A 12287-nucleotide genomic window follows, 5' to 3' on the forward strand; every position below is an offset into this window, starting at 1 on the left:
CAATAGGATGGGATCAAGATGGTGGGTGTGAGGAAGGGTTTTGGCAGCTGTGGTTTGACTAGATGTGAAGATCAAGAAGAGAGAGAAGGGAAGTCTAATGAATATCATGATGAACACTAGCACCTTGTCATGAAAACAGTCCCAGTAATTTATCCAAATAAAATTTATCTTTCTTTTGAGGGACACAGATTAGTTACTAAAGGCATCAATAGAGTCGGGTATAAGGTGTTCGCTTCCCATTGTCCATAATCTCTAATACTGTAAAAGTAATTTCCCATCCTGCTGTAAGTATCAGTTCATAAAAAACATGCTTCTTCTCTGACAATCCACTACAAGCTTCTTATTTACAATTCTAGCTGCAAGTAAGTAAGACTCCATTTGCAGCAGATGCCATACAGCACAGCTGACCCATTCATAGGACACAGCTGTTTGAGCCTAGAGCCTCTCTGTGGGTCAAAAGGCAGAGACCAGATTTTTCAAAGGTTTAAGATAACCTGCAGTAATCCTAATGCATACTTAGTATTTGAGGATAAGACTCAGTGAACTCAAGTGGACTCGCCAAGTAAGCAAACATAGAACTGGACTATTGGAAGCATTTGGTCGATACATGCAGGCATTAGCATATCACTAATGGTTCTTTTCAACAGAAAAAGGCTGATTTCCTTTTCTGGCTGCAGCCAGTGGAGCTAAATAACCTTGTACACAAGAGGTCTAATACAGATGCCAATTTAATGGCACCTTATCCAGTCTGCTTGGTTAGGTTGGTAGATTATGCCTAAAGCATTGATGGTGTGACACACTTTTGCAAATATTCAGTGACTGCCCAGTATTTTTAAAAAGGGATACATTTTAGCCATTGATTCCTGAAAAGTACACAGTACAGGCTAGTCACAGACAAGTGGCCCTAAAACTGCTGTTAATTCCTTGTTTATTTATATTACCTATAAGTATAAACTAATGCAAAAAAGAAATGTGGCTAAGCTATAGTGATAATGCATGACAGTCTCAACATTTGTAGAAAGTTATTCTATATCTCCAAAGTCCTGTCCTTCCTTTCTGTTCCTCTCCCCTCCTCCCTCCTTCACTTTGCATTCCCACTGCTGAACCATATTTAAAATCCTGGATCTGCCTCACCATTTTTTCCAATCGTATGCCAGCACTATTTGTAGTTTTCCACCTGTCACTATGTGTATTACATTGTAAGTCTGTTTGGTGTGCCTGCAGTTTTAGTGCATGAACAGATTGAGAGAACAAGATCACTTTGGGTGCAGTCTTTTTTGAATTTATGCAATTATATAGAATGAGGCTGCAGTCGTAAAAATCCTTACATGCAAGCAGGCTGTGCTGAACTCAGTGGGACATTATTCTAAGTAAAGTATTTCAGAACTGGTATGTCATTTATCTGTTAACAATTTCCTTACGTATCATTCTTGTGCACAATTCTATATATTTCCAAGTATTTCGGCATAGAAAATAACTTTTCTAACTAAAGTAGCTAATTTATGGGTCAATCTCCTTTCATTTTGTGTGCTTTAGAAGTTGTCCACATTCACCTTCATATACTCTCCAGTGGAGCCTATTCCTGATATTCCACCTACCTGCCTATTTTTAATTATTTTTTTGAGTTGTCTTCTGTGCATACAGAAGTATTCAGGAGATCATTTTTTCAAAAGATCTTACAATTCTGAAAAATGTAGATTTAGGCTTAGTTATTACAAACATATTTACACTGCATTTTTATAATAAATGATGACATTAAAGTATTTAAAATCTCTTCTTATTTAACATCAGATTTTTTTTAAAAAGTGTTATTTATAGTCCTTTCTCACCGAGACTCAAGGTGGATTAAACGGTATAAGTCAACATGATCAGTGACTGGGACGTTCAATAAAGAATACAGTAGGGTACAGAAAACAAGCAGAAATCTGATACAGAGCAAAAAAAAATGCTGAAACAAAGCATAAGCAGATTGATATGATATATTAAACAACACAGACACTACACAGTCTTTACCAATGCATCTCTTTAAACCATTTCCTTATAGCACAGCACTATTACTGGTGTAAGAAGACTCCTACTGAATAATTCAGTTTTACATCGTTTGCAGAAATACAGGAGAGTGGGAGCGCCAGACCTCTTCAGACACGGTGTTCCATAAGAGTGTGGGGGGGGACACCACAGAGAATGCATTTGTACAGGCAGCTGTTGATTTTGCCCAACTGCAGGGTGGCAACTGCAGAAGGCCCTGTTCAGATAAGCGAAGCTGCTGTGGTGAAGTACAGGGAAAGAGATGGTCCTGTACCTATGAGGACAAAGACCATTAAGAGTTTTGTATGTGATAGCCAAAACCTTGAACTGAGCCCAGTAATTGATGGGTAGCCAGTGGAGTGACTGCAAAATGGGAGTAATATGCATGTTCTGTCTAGCTCCGGACAATGAGCTGCAGCGTTCTGCACTAACTGCGGTCTCTGAGTTGATTTCAAGGGCAGATCTATGTAGAGTGCATTACAGTTGTCTAGTCCAAATGTTACCATGGTATGGATCCAGGTGGCCAGTTCAGCCATGTCAAGGTAGGGGCCATCTTCTGAACTAGACTTGAGTTTGTGGAAGGCATTTCTTGCAGTTGCATTAATTTACTTCTCTAGCAGCAGTGCTGGATCCAGTATAATACCTAGACTCTTCATGAAGTCTGCAAGGGTCAGATGAACCCCTCTGAAAGTGAAGAACACAGTGTCCTTCAATATCTCCACCTTCCCAACCAGCATCACTTCAGTCTTTTCTGGGTTCAGTTTCAATTTGTTTTTATTCGGCCAACTGACCACAGCTTAAGGCAGCAGCACTAGGGGTTTGGATAGAGAGAGGCTTGGATAGAGAGATACGTGCTTTACAGTTTCTTTCTACAAGTACTTAGAGCAGAACCACAAGTGACAAAAGGCACAGATTGGACACTTGTCAGTTTCCCTCAAGTTTTGATGGGAAATGTAGGCATCCTAGTCTTGAAGCTTGGCTCTCTGACTGCTGTCCAATGGACTTTTCAACTGTCACTTGTCCAACATTCCGCCAAGCTGCCTACATTTCCCATCAAAACTTGAGGGAAGCAGACAAGTGTCCAATCTGTGCCTTTTGTCACTTGTGGTTCTGCTTAGAGTATAGTTTTGAGCTAAAACAAGAATGACCTTTTCCCTGAATTTTTGGATAGACAGCAGTATGTGAGTATGTCCTAATGTGATCTGATAATGATTTACAGCATCCTGGAAAAAATACTGTCCAGGACATGAGAAATGGCATTTCCATCACTGGAGAGATTGGAGGCATTTCCAGAGACATGTTCCTATGTGAAAATAGTAACATTTTCACATCAAAGGCGATAAAGCCGCTGCTCAGCAAGCTTACATTCACTAGCTTCTAAAGGCAGGAGTTGTGTTGCCTGTTGAGGTAATCAATAAATGAGGGGTTTGAACAAGAGGGGAGGGGTGGATGGTCCCGGCAGCAGCAGCAGCAGCATCATGTGACAAGGCAGACCAGGGATAATAAGCAGAAGCGGCAGCCCTAGGCGTGAGCTTTGGGCTTTCTTGGAGAGAATCACAGCAGCAGCAGTAACTGTCCAGGGGCAGGAGAGGGAGGAAGTAAAGGCAAGTTCTGACCTTCAATCTGACAACTTTTCCCTGGCACACCAGCAAGGCAATATACAGACCTCTCTGTCTAGAAACAAGAAAAGAGAACAATTTCTTTGCTTGGTTGCAAGATTTAAAAAAATAAATCTGAGAGTTATTAAGAACTAAGAAGAGGTGTGAAACTGAATCTGATCCTTAAGCAAGATGACAAACCAAATAGAAACTGTCATGCATTACAACTATGAGTATGAAGAAGATGAGTACATGAACCAAGAGGAAGAATGGGACAGAGACCTGCTCCTGGACCCTGCGTGGGAGAAACAGCAAAGGAAGGTCAGGGAAAAACCTTTATTTTTTAAAATGCAGATTTTTAATGCATTTTTACAGAGGTAGTTCTGCTAATCTGTTTAATGCTCAGTTGCAGTTTAGATTAGAGTCAGTACAGAATGTAGTCTCAGGATATGTATTTTGGTATTTAGTTACAGCCCTAGTAGCAAGACATCTGTTAAAATACTGGCCATATTGCAGTGAATCTATAAAAAATCTGAGCACTGTTCAATGGGATTCTTAGGTTTAGAGTGCAATCCTAAACAGAGTTACTCCAGTCTAAGCCTATTGATTTCAGTGGTCTTAGACTGGCTGCATGGGAATTACATGCCCAATTTATGGCTCCTGGTTGTGTCTTGTAAAATGATTTTATATAGACTATTGTTATCATCTTGGCCAGAGGGAATAAAATCCACAATGCACACAACCCTGGAAATGAGTTGAAATGAGCACTGAGACTGGGCATGCTGTAAAGCCATTGCTTGTCTGCTTCCTCCTGTCCCCAAGTTTGGAATTTCCAATGTTCATAGGCTGAGAATTTTAAGCATTGCCACAAAGCTTTCCAAGAGTCAGTCAGCAGTAGTTCAGTAGATGCCTGTAGACAGTCCATGTGGCATAATGATTACAGTGCTGGAACAGGTCCAAAGACACCTAGGTTCAATCCCCTACTCTACCATGAAGCTTCCTGGGTGACCTTGAAGCAGTCAGTCTTCTCTAACCAGACCTACCACACAGAGTTGTTGTGAGTATAAAATGTGAGTGTTCAGCACTGCTTAGAGGAAGGGGAGAATATTAATACATTGCTGGGATTTCACATGGAAAAGGAACATGCAAGTAATTTATTTGCAAAGCATGACACTTTGATGTGCTTTGACCAACCAGATTACAAAGCTTGATAGGGTACATATTAGTATACCACAGAAGAACACCCAATAAAATATACAATTTCATCAAATTTGGTTACAACCCCCTGGGAAGTCCCCCTGCTGAAGCTCCAAAGGAAATGAATGAGAATGTGCAAAATTAGCTTTAGCTAATTTTTTTAGGAGCTGCCCAGGAGAATTTTCCCTTTCCTTCTTTATTTGTAATTTTCATACATGGGCTGTCTTAAACATTTTTTGAACTCACCCACTGTCTTCTAAGGTTCCCGCCTTTTTCTAAAATGATTTGAAGTAGATTATCATGAGGTGATTGTTAACTGGGAACATGAGACTTCAAATCTTCTAAACCTTCTACATTTGTAATATACAAGCAAGTTGATACAAATTATTTTCAAAGCAACATTTATTTTGAAACACAAGAGGATTATTTGAATAAGGAATCAGTGCATGACGGACAAGCAAGGAGTGATGATACACAGGCAGGCAACCAAGCAGCCTACATGCTGCGCTATGATTATGTCGGCTCTGCAATCCTGGATGAGCTTGTTGCTCCATTTCTACTAAGACAAAATAAGAAGTTGCTTGAAATCATCACATTAGGGCAGCAGTAGACAGAGCTCACTTTCTTCCATGTTCACAACAACCCTGTGAGGAGGGTTAAGCTGGGAGAGAGTGACTGGTTCAAGGTTAGCCACTGAACTTCCATGGCAGAGTAGGAATTAGAACTCAGCCCCACCCTCCAGTCCCACACACACTCACCACTACACCTCGTTGGCTATTCACATAAATTCCCATACCCCAACCTGGAGAAAGTTAGATGCAGTTAAACCTTGTTGAAATCACAAGGGCAAGTTAGCTGCGACTAAGCATAATTACTATTCATTTCAGCAGTTTAACATTACTTTTCTTTGGATTGTGGACAGATATATTTTCTCTACTTTACTCACCCTGATTCCTGAGCGATATAGATGGCCTTACCTGAAATTCTGATTTTATGACACTGAAGACAACATTATTTATTTTTTAAACTCTACTTGTCTCATCTGAAAGAGTTGCCACAACAGTGAAAATGTAATCTGTATTTTGAATCCTTACATTTTACTAAATCACGATTTTTCCTACTCCAACTGGACAGTAGTTTAATCTAATAATACTGCCATTCATTTCAGTGGGCCTGACTGATGTGAACAATGGTTATGTAGCAGCAGTGGGTGGTGGATTGCATCGCTTACTTTTACATCGCCCTGGGCATTTAAAACAAAGGTTACATGAACATACGCATCTATAAGTAAACTTGAAAAGAAGGCATTCTCTTTCCTTGGCTTGGACTGTCACATTTGTTTTCCCAGGAACAACTCACTTTTTCAGTAGAAAGACTGATGGCTTTGAAAAGATAGGGAGTCAGACTCAGCTTCTTAGTGCTAAAATAAGTTCCACCCAGTACATTCCTGATATTCATATGTATGATGAGAAGGTTATAGATGCAGGGTGGCAGAGCTTTGTACAAACTAGTAACATAATATTGAACAGTGATCTCCCAGCAAGCCTGGCAGTTGGCTAGCATACATGTACTATGAGACAATCTTGGAACAAGACAAAAATAAATGCCATTGTTTCTATTGTGAGATGCCCTCTCCCGACTTGCCATTTCAGGATATGCATGGTATGAGATCTGTCAACAGTTGCTGGTAACACATGATGACGTCCTTAGGATTACAATGGATGCAACGCCTAATTATAACTCTAGTTTGTAGAGCATCCTGCTCTGCAGTGATTCTGGTTCTCTAGTGCAGAATTTTGAGTTTCAGAGACTCCGCAGTGGAATTGTATTTATCGATCATTTTAACTTTGAATAGAAGCGTTGCATAATGGAGAAGCACAAACTTTTTATCCAATGTAGCCACATAAACCTCATTATTAATCTGTTTTATGAATGGGGTCCGTTAATCATGAATCTCTTTCTTTAAAAAAGGTTTTTATTTTCATTATCTTGAATGCCACAACCTAGCAAAGAGTTAAGAGCATTGAAGTCCACTGAATTCCATCAGAAGCATGCTTAACTCATATGTTTTTTGTTAGATCAACTACATAATAAAAACAGAACCCCTCCCCCCCCAACCCCCCTAAAGCAATCCCAAAGAACAGCCCACTAATTGCACACTAAGTAGTTCAGGAAACATTCTGAGAGAATCATGGGATGTCAAAGAACAGTAGGAAGGAATCAGAAGGCAGATTTTAAGACCAGAAACAGAACATTCTTATATATGAAAACTTTTATTAAAGTTGCAACCAAACATTTGATGAATTAAAATTCAGTAAACTGCTCTTAATTCAGATCTTCAGTATAATACAGCAATGATCCATCCATAGCAATGATCCATCCATAGGCTTTATTGCTGTTTTCAGGCCATGGTTTCAGGGCATGGCTGAAATGTCTATCGCCCCATTCCAGAGAAAGAGAGAGATGTGCAGAAGCAGTTCTCAATGCACACTTCACTAGCTTGATTGGGACTCCCTAGATGAAAAGAAGATGAGCTTCTGAATGTAATGTAACCAATCAGCTCTGCAAATGTTCTTGAAACTCTATTCATTTTCCCTACGACATTGTTTATGGAAATGTTCTCGACACTGTATGGAAATGCCTGCCCTTGTCCTTGCCACTAATTGTACTAATCTCACACTATATGTAATCCGCCTTGAGTCTCAGTGAGAAAGGCGGAATATAAATAATACAAATAAATAAATGAATGAATGAATAAATAAATAATATCAGTGGATACATTTAGCTGCGGATCCAGGTGTGACTATGGGCAAACCTCTGTGATTATGTATTAGCTGGTGCAGGATCAAAATAAGTGGAATCTTTGCAGACACCAAGATTTTAGTAGCTGACCCTGCAATCTAACCTGCACAGGACATTTCTACACTACAAAGTTATATTGGCTTGATACTTCTTTAATTGTCATGATTTCCAAGAAGTAATACATTAAGGGAAAGGTCTGCTGGCCTAGTTTTCTACTTATGGGAGGGGGATGAGTGAATGAGTGTGTGAGGAGGAGCATGTAAAAGAAGTCAGACAGTCTATTCTGCTGCCTCAGGACTCTTCTTCCTGCTGGATGTGTAGAGCACAGACCATAGTTCAGTGATATGTTAAAGATCACCAGCTCCCCTCACATCACTGCAATTTTAAGACCACCCTGGGAAGATGATGTTTTTTTACTTCCATATCATGAAATGCTTCAGAGCCAGATGTATAATATGGAGGACAAGAGATCTATGAAAGCCACTTTTGGTCCCTACTGGAATGAAAGGCAAGGAATAAATAAAGCAAATAAATACACTAACAAACAAAATGAAGCCTCTATTAAATGGACAGGGCTTTTTTCTTTCTCCAGGCCTACCAAATACAATGGGAGACATAGAGTTAAGCTACAAGAGATGAATTACACGAGGAGGAGCATGTGAAGGGAGTCACAATGTTACCCAGAAAGCTGAGTTTTAAAAGAGATTGGAAGGCTTTGTCCATTTCCTCTCTCTACAGAGGCAGGGAGATTGCTGCTCAGAAGGTTTGTTTATTTCTTCTTCATTTCTTAGAAGGGGAGGTAAAACTGGCAGAGCCTTCAGGAGGCCAAGAGGAAATTAACAAACCCTCTGAGCAGATCTCCCTGGCTCTGAAGAGAGGGGAAATTAACAAAGCCTTCCGATCTCTTTTAAAACTCAGCTTCCTGGCTAACATTGTGACTCCCTTCACGTGATCCTCCTCCTGTAATTAGAATCTTGTAGCTTGGCTCATAATTCCTGTACCTTTAATACCTGTGTGCAGCAGTGAACTTGAATAGATGCAGCTTCTCTCAGCCTTGCACATCAAGCCACCACAGCTTCCACATCTGCATGACAGTGAAATTTAAAAGATATGTAACTACCTTCAGGGCTCAAACATAGGGAAGGGGTGGGCTGAAAGGGGCCGTTTCCACACGGCTTACCTTATTCTGCAAAATAGCGAAATCTCGCGCAAAATCTTGCAAGAAGACTCTGTTATCACGTCTTCTCACACGATAACAGCATCTTCTCGCGAGATTTCGCTATTTTGCAGAATAAAGTAAGCCGTGTGGAAACGGCCAGGGTGTCCTTTTCTCCTTAGACAGCAATCCTAGGCAGATTGACTCACAACTTCTCCTGGAGTTATGACTGGTCTCTAGACCACAAAGATCAATTCCCCTGGAGAAAATAGTAAAGACACCAGTAGCACCTTTAAGACTAACCAACTTTGTTGTAGCATAAGCTTTCAAAAGCACAGCTCTCTTCATCAGATGCAATTGATGAAGAGAGATGTGGCTCTCCAAAGCTTATGCTACAATAGAGTTGGTTAGCCTTAAAAGAGCTACTCGACTCTTAACTATTTTGCTACTACAGACTAACATGGCTAACTCCTCTGGATCTATGACCTGGAGAAAATGGCAGCTTCCGTGGGTGGACTCTATCATTTCTATGTGATTATATCCCAACTGAGCTCCTTCCTTAAACTCTGTTGCCCCTCAGCTTCATCCACAAATCTCCAGAACTTTACATAGTCACAGTCAGCATTCAGCAACCTTACTAACAATCATACTCAAGTCTATTCAGTGGGGCTTACTCCCAGGAAAGTGTTCATAGAGAGGCACTATTAATTCACTTATCCTATCTTGTATCCTTATTCCTCAGATTTTCCCCTTTCTAAGCTGTAGTGTTGTTTGTTTGATTAGTTAACAAAAATAATACATACATAAAAGATGAATGGGACAGAGCTATTTTATTTATTCATTTATTTACTTCAGTTATAGTCCTCACTCTTACTGAGAAATGAAACAGGAGTCGAGTAGCACCTCCGAGAGTGACATGGATCTTTCTTTCTTTCTTTCTTTCTTTCTTTCTTTCTTTCTTTCTTTCTTTCTTTCTTTCTTTCTTTCTTTCTTTCTTTCTTTCTTTCTTTCTTTCTAAATGTGACTGTCACAAGAAGCAGAGGACTGCTTTACTTTTTCTCTTAGTGTTCTTTTTTTTAAAATAGAAAAATATTCCTCCCACTCCAGCCAGTTTTCTTACTCAAAGTCCAGTCCCAGCTACGGTATTTCATGGGGAAAAGTCCTAAACAAGAATAATGAAAGTACACAGTATATACTTCTGCCCTCAGACCTGCCAAGCTATTGAGCCTGCAGACATCCTCTCTTTCTAGCAAGAACTATTCAAGTTTCTGCTTGTGATGGGGCAGCAAGTAGGAGTGTGGCTTTTGGAAGGAATCCACAAATACTAGCCATTAAAGGTGTCCTTTGGTTACAGCTGTGTGGGATTTGCTTTCCAGTGAAGTGATTCTATGTGACTGGGAACCTCACCATCACTCACATACAATCCCCAGCCTTGTGGGACAACCTGGGTCAAAAATAGCTGACTTTGTATCTGAAGGGCTTGTTCTGGAGAGATCGAGGTGGTTGTTGTAGGGCTAGGCTAAGGCACAGAGAACACATATTCATCCATAACCGCAGTTTTCCTTTGTTATGTTAATTAGGCACCCTTGTTCCACCAGGGAGGGTTTAATGGTCTTCTTGGTTACCAGCTCTCTGTCTCTCATCAATAATTTCCATAAGGAACAGCTGCAACATCATTTCTTTTTCTAGGGAATTCCAGTGGTGCTTACAGAGCTGTGGCTGAAGTTAGAATGTACAGCATATTCTATTAATAGTTTACAGGCATGCTTCAAAGGGCTGGCTAAATATTCCAAACTTTATAGCATTTCAGGTGGGTAGCTGTGTTGGTCTGCAGTAGAAGTGCAAGATTTAGATCGAGTAGCACCTTAAAGACCAATTAAAGTTCCAGGGTATGAGCTTTCGAGAGTCAAAGCTCCCTTCTCTGGATACATTTAGCACTGGAGGTATGTATGGTGGATAAAACCCTGCATTTGCACATCTTTATGATGTGTATATTTTGGATATTATGATGAAGCATACTAGGAAAAGGGGGGGATGCTTTCATAATGCCCATATAAAATTGAACAAGTTCAAATGGGCAACCTGATCCTCCCAATGTCTTTGCAGTTGACAAGAGCTTCATATCAACATGCCAACAATAACAAAAGACTCAGAATGCATTATTTGAACTATAACAAGAATAGATTAAAAATGGATCATGTTGTAGTTGACAAAATCTTTGTGACCTTTTTTTTCAATTCAACTGCTGTGGGGTTTTTTTCTCCCTCTCCATGAGGCTCAGATGTGGGAAAAGTTGATTCAGGATTTCTCACAGCAGCCACATGAAACTGCTTTGAAAACTGGAGAAAGTGGTGCCTTTAACACCTTCCTCTCACCTCCCCCCTGCACTCAGATCTGCAGAGGCTTCACAGATGTTCTACCTGTCTTCTTTGCCATGTAGAACTAAATGCAGCATCTGGGAAAGAACACCAGAGGAAAGGGTTAAACACCCACTTCTCCCAGTACCACTTCCCCAAACAAAATATGGTATTATTTTGAAGTTCACACAATAGAGATGGGTGTGTTCAAAACAAGGAGATACAGAGATGGGAGCAACGGGTTTCAGGATAAGGGAGCTCATACAAGCTACAGTTTTAAGGAACAGAACTCACTGTGCAGGGACTCCACCTCATGAGACTAAACCAATATACACAAATTTGGGGGGGGGGTTGTTCCATTGTAATACATACAACAAATATGCCACTTTCACATGCTTTACTTTGAAGTGCTCACTCAGCTCAACATTACAAAGATATGGAGCCAGAGGTTACCAATCTGTATACTATCAGATGGAGCATCAACAGGTTTGGGAAGGATACCTGGAATGGGACAGCGACCACCACTTCCAACCTTGTGTGGTTACATATAAAACCAAACCAAGTGGCCAAATGAATTTTGGTGTTTGGATTATATACATTTTTAATTCTGTATTGGTTATTATTCAGGAAAAAGAACTTGTCTGCCCTCTAACTACACAGGACCCATGCCTCTGACAGATAATCTACATATAGTTCTGTCAGAGAAGAACATGATACTGAATGATGATGTAGTAGGGGACATATCGTGACAGTCTGGACTAAAACATGAAATTTATCACAAAAGTACTTGAGGTCGATAATGAAGTATGCTCATCTGTATATAGATGAGCTCGTCTGATGGGGAGGGCGGTCTAGAAATGCAATAAATAAAATAATATAGATCTAAGAAGAATAAAAGGTATTACAGGAGGGGAAACTACAAGGACTTGTGGAGGGCATCTCATTTTCCACTTCCTCGCTATTTCTTCTTCCTCTTCCCTGAAGGTTCCCATAGCCTTTCCCCTTTTCTTGCTTTCTTCTTTCCTTTCCTTCCACCAGCCAGTTACCTTTATCTTCTCCCCTTTCTTCAGTTTTGCATAATTCCCTCTCCGGCAGCCTCTCCTAGGAAAATTCTGAGCATGGGAACCGCTCAGTGGGAAATCCACAAGG

General features: G+C 40.3%; 1 protein-coding gene across 1 annotated transcript in view; it reads left to right on the top strand.

Annotated features, from left to right (window-relative positions):
• The first annotated feature begins 3544 nt into the window (after positions 1 to 3544).
• The window catches only part of ACTN2 (actinin alpha 2), a 100075-nt gene continuing 91332 nt past the window's right edge, over positions 3545 to 12287 (top strand). The window contains exon 1 of the mRNA XM_054975153.1: positions 3545 to 3947. Coding sequence (XP_054831128.1) covers positions 3819 to 3947 — 129 coding nt within the window. The 5' untranslated portion in view covers positions 3545 to 3818. The remainder of the gene's footprint in view (positions 3948 to 12287) is intronic.

This window comes from Eublepharis macularius, chromosome 1 (assembly GCF_028583425.1).
Source record: "Eublepharis macularius isolate TG4126 chromosome 1, MPM_Emac_v1.0, whole genome shotgun sequence".
Lineage (NCBI taxonomy): Eukaryota > Metazoa > Chordata > Lepidosauria > Squamata > Eublepharidae > Eublepharis > Eublepharis macularius.